The sequence below is a fragment of the Aythya ferina genome (genome assembly GCF_964211825.1).
Source record: "Aythya ferina genome assembly, chromosome: 5".
Lineage (NCBI taxonomy): Eukaryota > Metazoa > Chordata > Aves > Anseriformes > Anatidae > Aythya > Aythya ferina.
In genome coordinates, this window is record NC_140301.1 from 17,093,552 (window position 1) to 17,104,296 (window position 10,745).

General features: G+C 43.6%; 1 protein-coding gene across 1 annotated transcript in view; it reads left to right on the forward strand.

The window, feature by feature from the left end:
- ABTB2 (ankyrin repeat and BTB domain containing 2) overlaps positions 1–8,995 on the forward strand; it is a 140,619-nt gene extending 131,624 nt beyond the window's left edge. The window contains exons 11-17 of the mRNA XM_084522166.1: positions 119–297; positions 1,344–1,449; positions 1,562–1,664; positions 2,343–2,433; positions 4,244–4,312; positions 5,236–5,349; positions 6,709–8,995. Of these exons, the coding sequence (XP_084378292.1) occupies positions 119–297; positions 1,344–1,449; positions 1,562–1,664; positions 2,343–2,433; positions 4,244–4,312; positions 5,236–5,349; positions 6,709–6,906 (860 nt within the window). The 3' untranslated portion in view covers positions 6,907–8,995. The remainder of the gene's footprint in view (positions 1–118; positions 298–1,343; positions 1,450–1,561; positions 1,665–2,342; positions 2,434–4,243; positions 4,313–5,235; positions 5,350–6,708) is intronic.
- The last annotated feature ends 1,750 nt before the right edge of the window (positions 8,996–10,745 follow it).

A 10,745-nucleotide genomic window follows, 5' to 3' on the forward strand; every position in this document is an offset into this window, starting at 1 on the left:
TACTGTAAAGAAATAAGTAACGCTCTACTTCAGTGCTGCTAGGCGCTAGTATCTACTAACAGAGGTGTCTACTCACTCACTTCTGTGTTCATCATCTTTCTTTCCGTTATGGCTGCAGGAGTCCCATGGAAGCTCCATGTGTGGATCGAGTCCCTACGCACAACCTTCTACCAGTCTCGCTACTCGGTTGTACAGACCCTCTTACGGGAATTTGTCACCATTAAAGAAGAAGACTACAATGAAGAACTGGTTAATGAAGGGTTGCAGCTCATGTTTGATATCCTCAAAACCAGCAAAGTAATCATAACTTTGGTAACAGTATCAAAACTGAGCAGTCCAGCCATGTCTTTTGCTATTGTGTAAGCCAGGGCACACCAAAAACAAACGAACATGTATGCAACGTCCCTGTAAGCTATGGTATGATGGCCCTGACAGCATCCATCTAAATTCACATATAGCAGAGAGAATCATACAAGCAGCCCTCAGAATATAGATATTAATTTCAATAGAAGTGTTCTATTCTGTTCAAGTCTAGTTCAGTAACTGTTTTTTGAAACAATGTGACTACAACAAGAATCATTATCAATGCAGTACTGGACAAGTCAGGTTATTTCAATAGTATCTTCCAGGAGCTTTCTGAACAATGCTTTTGTTCAGCAACATTTTCTTTCTACTTTTCTCTCTTATTTAAAGGTTGCCTAGGACTCTTTTTTCATTGCTTTTCAAGGCATGCATAGGATGTATTTATCCATGGTCTGTAATTTAGCTGTCCCGTGTTCCAGATAAGTTCATCCTGTTTCTACCATGTTTCAAGAGGCTGTTGCCCTTTGTATTACAAGAAGGGGGGTGCCTGCTTTCTGACTGGAAAGGACGCATTCAAAATGCACAGAGGGGGATGCTGAGGCGTATATACTGCCCTGATGCCTCCATAATTGGTCATTACAACAGACATCGTAACTATAATTTTAATTTAAAGCAAGAGGTATATCTGGCTAACGAAAAACAATTGCAAACTAGGAACCAGAACTCAATATCTGACAATGAACTGGCACCATAAATCAAATGTTGCTGAGAACGTGCTTCTGGGCTTACCTGTTACAGAGCATGTGGAAATATGAGCTTTTGCTGACAGGGCTACCCTTCTTCTCAGCAGTGTGGCCTGTAAACTGTTACTGCAGTGTCTATCAGAGCATACTTGTGTTAGATTGTGCTAGTCCCTCTGTTCTGAGGTTGTTCTTGTTAGGGTACTGTTGCTATAAACCTCAAGTGAACTGTTACAGTATGTTTGAAACCTGCTCAGAGCAAAGTGCCAATTGATGATACCTGTTCTGTCCTCCTTACAGAACGATTCCATCAATCAGCAGCTTGCGTCCATCTTCACCCATTGCTATGGCAGCAGTCCTATACCCAGTATTCCTGAAATCCGAAAGACACTGCCAGCACGCCTTGGTAAGATGCTCACCTGAACAGCAAAGCTTTTGCTATTTTTTTTTTTTTTTTTTAAAAAGCATCCATAATTTCAAAAACCAATCACCCTCATTTTCTTTTCTTACCTTAACAGATCCTCACTTTCTCAACAATAAAGAAATGTCTGATGTAACTTTCTTAGTAGAAGGAAAGCTATTTTATGCACACAAAGTCCTGCTGGTTACTGCATCTAACAGGTGAGTCACTTTCCACAGCTCAGTACGTTTTGGTAGAGGAAGGTTTGGCCCTTTACTCCCTTATTTGTGTGACTAGCTCTGAATCACGCACTGTAGCAAAGCAGCTGCTAACACTAGGACTACGTACGGACTGTAATTCAGGTCTGCAGGATCAGGCCAAACCATCTTTGCTAATCTTAAGAGCAGAGAGTACAGATGAGTTTTTTGAGCCACTCTTAGTATCTATTAAAGATACCCAGGGCTTTATTGACATAAACTGACCGGCAATTGTCCCTAAGAACCTGTGCAGTAGCTGGAATGCACATAGCCAGCCATTCAACGACTTCTCCATTCTCCTGGTCAGTTTGCTAGCTGGAGCTGTAATTGCTCCCCATTTCCTGGAGATTTCACCCCTGACCTGGTACATGTGTAGTTATTTACTTTCTTTCTCTGTTCCTGGTAAAGTAACAGTGTTTTCCACAATTATAACATGGGATTGAGTCAGACTCCAGCAATTTCCAGGTTAATTTGTCCCTGAAGTTCCAAAGTAATTGTCATTAGATAGAAAGAAATGTTTCAGTTGTCTGTTTACAAACAATAACAGAGAAGGATCTTTATTTTCACCTTACTTAAGTTGTTTGGCAATAGGCAATGAGTTTGCAAAGTACTAATAAAGAATTCTGTTAAAACTATTCTCAGGTTTAAGACCCTAATGACCAATAAAACGGAACATGACAGCCATGGCAGCAAGACTGTTGAAATTAGCGATATGAAATACAACATTTTCAAGGTATGTAGCTTACCCTGCCTCTTCTTTACTGTTCATCTTCTTACATAATTTGAAGATGAGAGGACCAAGGCTTAATATCAGAGGTAATTTACAGCTAGAGACAGGTTTAATTTCTACCTGTCTGTATTTCAGGTGTCTTCTGATCTCTGTCAAAGCTTTTCAGCTAGGAACAACCTTCCACCCTATATCTTTTTGTCATCTTACTAGGCAATTGACTCTTCCATAAAGCAAGAGAAGCAAATCTTCTACTTAAAGTAATTTTGTACTTTTAAGATGTTCCCAGGCACAATTTCACACTCTGTTAACCAAAAAGTAAACTTACTTAAACAGGTGGATTGCCAGGCTTCATACTAATTCAAATCAGATTATCAGAAGTCAGTGGTGTGCCCCTTTCAAGAAAGGCTCAAGATTGAGAATTTCACTTTGCTTTTATGACATTTCTGTATTTAACAGACCTAAGGGAGTTTCATTCATGATGAAGAGATGGTAGGTTACTTAGCACACACCCAGGGAAAAAAAACAAGTTTGTGAAACATGTCAGTTAAGTTATTCCGGCTTTCCAGGTCTGCATTTCAAATTCAGAAGAAAGGTACAGAACAGGGAAATCCAAAGTGCAGAACAGGTTGTGTAACTGTTTCACTGTAGGGTTGAGAATTTTCCTTTTTCTCTGTGATGCATACAAAGCTCTTGGTCAGCAGTAGTGGCATCTTGGATAGAGGAAATGGAAGTGGTCTGGTAAAATATCTTTGTCCTACTTCGAAGGGGCTATACAAGTTTTGTGCTGGGTGAGAGACACACAAACTCTGCAGCTCAGGCCATGACGAAAGAAAATGTAAGTAAGTATAACTAAACAAGCCTCCTTACATTTTTTTATATCAAAAAGTTTTTGAAGATAAACTTTTGCTTCACTGGACAGTGCAACAAATTTAAAAAGTAAACCAGTGAAATACTTCATGGAATTAGACAATTTGATGGTAAATAAAAGCAGGCAAGTTAAGGAGGTTATGGCATTCTACAGCAACTTCAGTTACAGCACGCAGAGGAGGAGGAAGTGAACTGAGCCACTGGAGACCTAGGTTCTGCTCAGGGCTCTGCTGGAAAGCAGCTTTCCTTCCCTGTACTTCCGTTACTCAAGTAAAAAAATTTAGAAGTACAATCTTAATTTTGCTACCACTGCTGGTACAAGCGCGCAGTGCATAGTCTCCATACCTCTTCTCCACTACACCCAGGACACTGGAGTGACTTCACTTTCCAATACCAAATCACGCCATTCCCCAGATAAGAGTAATTGTTTAGCTGGGGGTGCGCACATGTAGATCAAAGAGCCAAAACTGACTCTCTCCCTGCAAACAATTAGTCTTTTTCCTCTGGCCCTGGTGGGGAGAGGGGGAGGCCTGGAAGCTGATTACAAGCACAGCAGGGGAGGCAAGTGGCTGGGAGGTCCCTGACACACATGCTCATGGCATGGCAGTCAGAGTGCTCCAGCTAGCTGGCAGCTCTGCATGTGACCAGCCTGCAAGGCTTTACAAACCAGGATCCAAAGAACGTTTTTGCAAGGACATTCATGTTGCTCAGAGACACACTGTCACCCTCTCAGCCTAAAATCCTCACCAGGGCCTTTTTCAAAGACCAAGGAAGAAAGGGGTATTAGAAAGCAGCAGATTTGCAATACTAGAAAAGAGCCAGAAGTGGAGGCAACAGCCAGCAAGCCATGCGATTCCTGTCTGCGCAGGAAGGGGAGCGCAGTCATTCACAGCCCCTTGTGACTTCAGCGATAACTGCCTCATGCCTGGCCTTCTTCCCATTTCAGATGCTGATGCAGTATTTGTACTATGGAGGAACAGAATCTATGGAAATTCCCACCACTGATATCTTAGAGGTGAGTGTTTTCTTCTCAGTCTTGCTAAGTGCACTGGGATGTCAATGGTTTGAAAGGAAAAATCTGGGAGCTAACAACACACTTTCAATCCAGGAGTATACTTAACACTTTAAAAAGAGTTCAAAGTTTCAAAACAGTTGCTTGGAACTAAAAACTACTGATTAAATTATGTCCATGATACGCTGGGGAAAAAAAAAAAAAAAAAAAGAACACACAACACATCACTTAAAGTGCTTTTGGTACTCAGAGATGGGTGGAAGCTTCCTTTGTCTGTCCTCTCTTTTCTGGGAGAAGGAAGCCATAAGGTCGTACACTATTATTTTTTTTTTGGGGGGGGGGGGGGGGGTGAGGGGGTTGGGGGGAGGGTGTGGCACAGAGAAAGTGCAGCTGATCTGATAGTCCCAGTGCTCACAGCAGGCCAAACACGAGGAGGCTAGAGATCATGGACAGACTGCTGATTTCAAGCTGCACTTCTGCACAGCTGACAATGGCACAGCAAAGACTAGGCTAGGAGCAAGTTCGCATTACAGACAGATCCCCTTACAGTAATGCTGTTCAGTCATGAGCAGTCTGGTGGGATTAAAGCTTGCTGCTAAAGAGTACGCTTAACTGGTTATTAGTTTTTTTTGTTGTTTGTTTGCTTTGTTTTCTTTTGAGGAAAGCACGCTTTTAGCAGTCTAGTTCTCCTTTGTCATAGGGACAAAAAGTAGTACAGATGCACTCCTGCAGGAGAAGCACGCCTTTGCTCAGCGTGGAGTTCTGCCCATTGCAGGGCATCTAGTGGCCTTTCTGCTCCTTCACAAGGATTAGCTGCTGAACCAGGGAGTCACAGACCACTCAGAAAGGAAATCATCAGTTCTGTCTCCCCTCCGTAAACCTTTCAAGGCTCATGATCTCAAATAGCTCCTCTCTTGTCCTAATAGCTGCTGTCGGCTGCCAGCCTGTTTCAACTGGATGGCCTCCAGAGACACTGTGAAATCCTCTGTGCCCAGACGATCAGCATGGAGAACTCTGTTAACATCTATAAATATGCAAAGGTATGTGCCAAACTGTCTCATTTAAGCATCACAATGAAGCAGCATGCGTGTTTCTGCAGCCTCATTTTGGTAACCAAACACAATGGGCGTAGAGCGCATCCCTGCTATGCTGGTAACTCTGCCCCAACCACAGCCACGAGTGAGATGATCTACTTTCAGATAGAAAGGTTCCAGCCTCTGCAGTCCTACACAGCACCAGTATGTTCTTCTGTCTAAAGCAGTCACGCATGAAATTGATGAGAGAACCCTACAGAGCAGGTAGAGAGGTCTTAGCTGGCTGACACAGCATCATCATCATCCAGCAAATCCCAAGAGATTCAAATTATCAGAGCAGTAGGGGCACTTGATCACAGTACAGCAATTAAGTAGCAAACCCTTTCCCAGCACTCCTACCGCTAAAGCGCGTATTTTACAGCTCCAGAACTAATAGCAGCTGTGTTGTGACACAGATATTCGCCTCTATATCAAATAACCTAACCCAAATTATTAATAAAATCTTAAAGGAAATAGTCTGCCATTCCTGGGAGTTTGATAGATGTAGGGTCAGACCCCTTAAAAGGTGAGCAGAAAGATGACCTAATAGCGATGTGCATATTTACTCTGCACATAGTGGTACACTGATCTTTTTTGATTCCTGACTCTCATGCCAGGCCATGTTTTCTGTGGAACTCAGGCTGGTCTGTTCGAGGACCTAAAATGTAACCATATGCAATAGGTAGAAAGGAGCATTCTCATCACCTGGTCTTCAGTACTATTTATTAAATCACCATTTGCACAAAGCTCCCAGAACCTGTGTGTGCACAGCACTCCTAAATACTGAAGCTAAGTTTCATCTTTCTCCTATTACTGAGCTTCCCCCAGAGGTTCTGAAGCAAAGGGAACCGGATCACTGCCGAATCCCCCCCAGCACGTTTACCCCCACTCTCCTGCATTCAGCTCCTTTTTGTAGCAGTCAGACTCGCATCCTAGGAGCCGTATTCCTGTTGCCATGAGTTGTGCGCGCCATCTGGCAGCACATAATTTTATGTTGCAGCACGAGCTCCCTGCCTGCACAGCAAAACAGGTATCTTGGCCACTTCATCAGCCAGCTGCTCTCTTCCTTTAAGAGGAAGAGACTGGACTGCAGGCGAGCGGCTCTGCCAACAGCAGGCCATCAGGGGAAGAAATTAAAAAAGCTTGAATGCCTCTCTGCTCACACCTGTGCCTGCAAAAAGCATCAAAAGAAATTACCAGCCACCACCAGTGCTACCCTCGTGCTTTTCCACAGTTATCACTGTCCTTTTTCTGTCTGAGGCCCAGGCATGTCCTTTAGGTCGATGCCATACAGAAAAAGCTAATTGATCTTACTCTCTTCTGCAGATTCACAATGCACCTGAGCTAGCCTCTTTCTGTGAAGGCTTCTTCCTCAAACACATGAGCTCTCTTCTAGAACAGGACTCATTCAAACAGCTGATCTACAGCAGGAACAGCAAAGTGCAAGGCTTGGACCCTCTGCGGGACTTGCAGACAGCCCTGGCTGGCCGCCTGCACTCGGTGTACGTCACCTCGAGGGTGTGAGGCAAGAACAAGGCAGCGGCAGAAGCACTGGTTCAAACCACACTGGGGTGCACCACCGGGCAAAGCCGTGGCTTTCCTGTTTGCCTTCTGGAGTCATCAGTTCTTGCTGGAAGTCCCCTACAACAGATACCCCGCCAGCAAGGGTACTGCGCCTCGTCCCACTGACGGCGGGGAGCTGGCTTCTCTGTGCTACTACTGTCGGAGAATAACACTGTCACAGGCAGCACAAACAAGAACGGAGGATGCAAGCGAAGACCCGAACCGAAGAGATCAACACTGCCATTCACACAAAGCACATCGTGGGGCTGTAGAGAAGTGAGGCAATTTACCTAGAGCTAACACCTAATATGTAGTCTTAAGTGTCTGTCTGCACACCGTAACGGCCACCTAGTTCATACGCATTCATGTTTTACTTGTAAAAAGGCTGCATAGAAGGAGTGTGCTGATCCTATGGACCACTGCCCATTCAACAAGTCATCTGTCTGAACACAGAAGCTGGTGTACACAGACTACTTCACTGCAGTAATAAACACCAGTTTCCGCTCATGGCAAGAGACTCCAGCATAAATTTTCCCCTCAACTGTTTGCACCTTGAGAGAGAGATTTTGTAGATGTATGAGGCTGTGTAGAAACTAATACTAACTCTGGAATTACTCACTCTTTATGCCTAGTAAGAAGAACTGAGCTGGGGCAGGGTGGGGAGAAAACTTTATTTTTTTTTTTAATATGGTTTCACTGTGCTAGTTGTTTAATCTGGATCCAGTTTGAGGAAAGAAAAATACTGCCTACCCTTTCACTATAAAGGTTTGATAGCCCAAGTCACTTTTACCTTAAAAAAAAAGAAAAAAAGATTGTGAACATTATCTGTGAGACCTCACATCTTAAGAGATGCTTGCTAAAAGACTCAGGTGTAGTAGGAGCTATCACTATGCTGAAAAACTGTCCAATTGCATAAATAGCAATAAAAGTCTCCCTAAGACCATGAGAAACATACAGCTTGCTACTTTGTTCGCTCTGGAGTTAGTTGGGAGCACAAGCCCTGACCTCTAGTCTCTCTCCATGCAGTGATGTTTCCACAGATAGGCTACCTCAGGGGAGACCGCGTACGGCCGCCTGCTGCCTAGAGGTAGGCTGCAGTCCGAGACCCAGGCTGCGGCACCAAAACAAGATTTCTCAACTTGAACACTCAAGATTCACATTGTTCCTTTGCTTGCAGCAGCCATGTTTCTGTTAAAGAAGGACTCTTTAAAGACCTTCTCCTAGCTGACTTAGAGAACTAAAAGCAGATAGATAGTTCAAGATACAGTTTTGTCTGAGGCAACTTATTTTTTTTCCTTTTCTTAAAAAAGCCCAACCTTAGGAAGCTAGTTAGTTATTTTATACATTTACCACACACCTTGTTCTCACCAATAGCTTTAAAGACCATCAGCCATTCCCATCAATCTTTGTAAGCACCCCGCAAAAGCATGTGCTGAGACGCCTTCATTGGTTACAGATGGGTAAAAGGGAAGAGGAAGAAAAGTTTTCATTTGGGAAACTACTGCTTCTTAGGAATTCAACCGTTAGTATTGTAACTAAACACACTGGAAGAAATAGGCTCAGCTGGGCACAATCTCCAATGCAAGGCATAGAGGTAGTTTAACTGGATGAAGTGAAGGAAAATGAACTACAGAATCCCCAACAAATTCACCAGAATGTGACATCGCTGCTTTGCATCAGAGGCAAACTGCATGCAAAGCAAAGAATGACTCCTCTAGGATCAGTAATCTGACAGACACCTTGGTCAGAGCACACTCCAATGTGTGTTTTAGGTACGTATCCACTTTTGAAGATCACCAGCTTCAATAACCCTATTTATTATCAGAAAGCCATAGAGATGTTTCAAGATTATCACTGGTCTGCCTGAAAAATACCACAAAAGGCTCTATTATCTTGGAAGGTATTTTCAAGTAGCTGCTCCAGCTATCTGTACAAAAATGTAGGTCCTCCTTTGTTGCTGTAATATTACAATGCTTTGTTAATTGTACATTAATGTTGTCATTTATGTAAATGTACCAGGATTTTATTAACAACGTAATTTTAAAAAACACAGCTGCTGTTATTTATTCCGCTTCTCTAACAATGAGAAAACCACATTTAAAAACTTCTGTGGAAAAGATGCTTGCAGTTTTACCATCCTATATTGCTCTGGTATATGTACCTCATATTATGCTTTAAAGCAAGGGATAAAGAGGCATTTATTTCCCTTTCCTGGGCTCAAGCATTTTTTGAACTAATCAGCTTAACTTACTACACTTCAGCTATGGAGAACACAAGTTTGCCTGCCTTTCACCAAAAAGCAGCAGAGAAAAATCCCAGTTCTAGGATTCTTCCCCTATTCAGCACAGACACACAGTAAGGCTAAGATGACTGTTAGTTAGCATGGAGGTATCCACACAGTCCTCAGAACAAACACCTGACTCAGTCCCTCACGCATGCAGACGCCCTCTCTGGGGCTTCCTTTTCAGCCACCACAGACCCCAGAGGGCTGAAGTGGCAGTGGCTGGAGCACCCTGCCTGCTGCTTCGCAAAGGAGCATGCTAGCAACCACACGCAGTCAGGCGTGCAATGTCATAGGAAGCCCTTCAGAACTCACGGTGACCATCGCACACCAGAGGCGCACAGCTCTCCCCAAGAGAAGGGTACGGAGGCAGCCGCAGCTGCATGTGTTTCACCCCCTATCCTTGGTTAATAAAGCCAGTGACTTCAGTAATGCCAGGACATGGGAAACCTGAACAGAAAGCTGCTAGACCCATTTATGGTCTCATCTCTTCCTTGTTATCATGCTTATCAGAAAGCGGCCCACTCAAATCAGGCTGTAAAGAGCAAGGGCATTTACTTATCTATGAGGTCAGACAAATAGATGTTTCTTTTTGCTGACAGGGCAAGAATTTGACCCAGAAATAACTAAGTATTTTTTTTTCCCCTCTTAAGTTTACCCCATAAATCTTTCAGACCCCTACAGTTTGGGAATAATGCCTGAACTCTAACTCTGGATTTAGTGCATCTCTACAGGAAGACTCAAATACTTGGTTTCTTAGGATGCTAATTCTGACCATTTCAGAGGAAGCCATTAATACAGCCAGAACCTGTACCTGGCTGCCCAGAGTCTACTCGTGGTTGTTTCTTTCCTTCACTTTCCCACCGTACATGGGAACAAAGGGAACTGTGCGGCATACCTCCCCGGTGCAGCGAGACTTGAAATCCAGCTCTACAATAAATTAGCTTCATGAGCCCTTCTTAGCATTTGATTTACATGACCTGAAAGAAGTCTGCTGGGACTGATACATGAGGGGTGCTTTCCTCTTGTGTTGTACCATTACACCAGCATGCTTGGAAACCAACCAGTACAAACACTGACTTGTTCTCAAGAATCATGGAATACAAACAAAGACCTAGGATTCCCTTTGGAGCACTTTCCGTCTAAAAAGTAGATTAAATAGAAATTTGTCATGAAACTAGTTGCACACCACCTCCATTTTATGCAGGACTGCCCCTCCCTCGCAGTCCTAGAAAGTAACGTAGCAGAGTTTGCTTTGGGAAGCACAAAACTGCTGCTCATTATTACAATAACTTCATGGAGTTGAGGAAGCAGAGCTTACACATCTGCCTGATCATGCGCAATGACTTTCAGACTAAAGTAAAACCTTATTGCTTTACAATAAGCCTTTGCACAGCAGGCAAGCACCAACTAAAGTAGTGCTGCTACCAACTGGCCCTTTGCCCTCACCAAATGCTGCCCAAGCAGCCAGACGGTGCTTCCTGCACCTGCCATAACAGAGACCGCCAGGGAGACACCA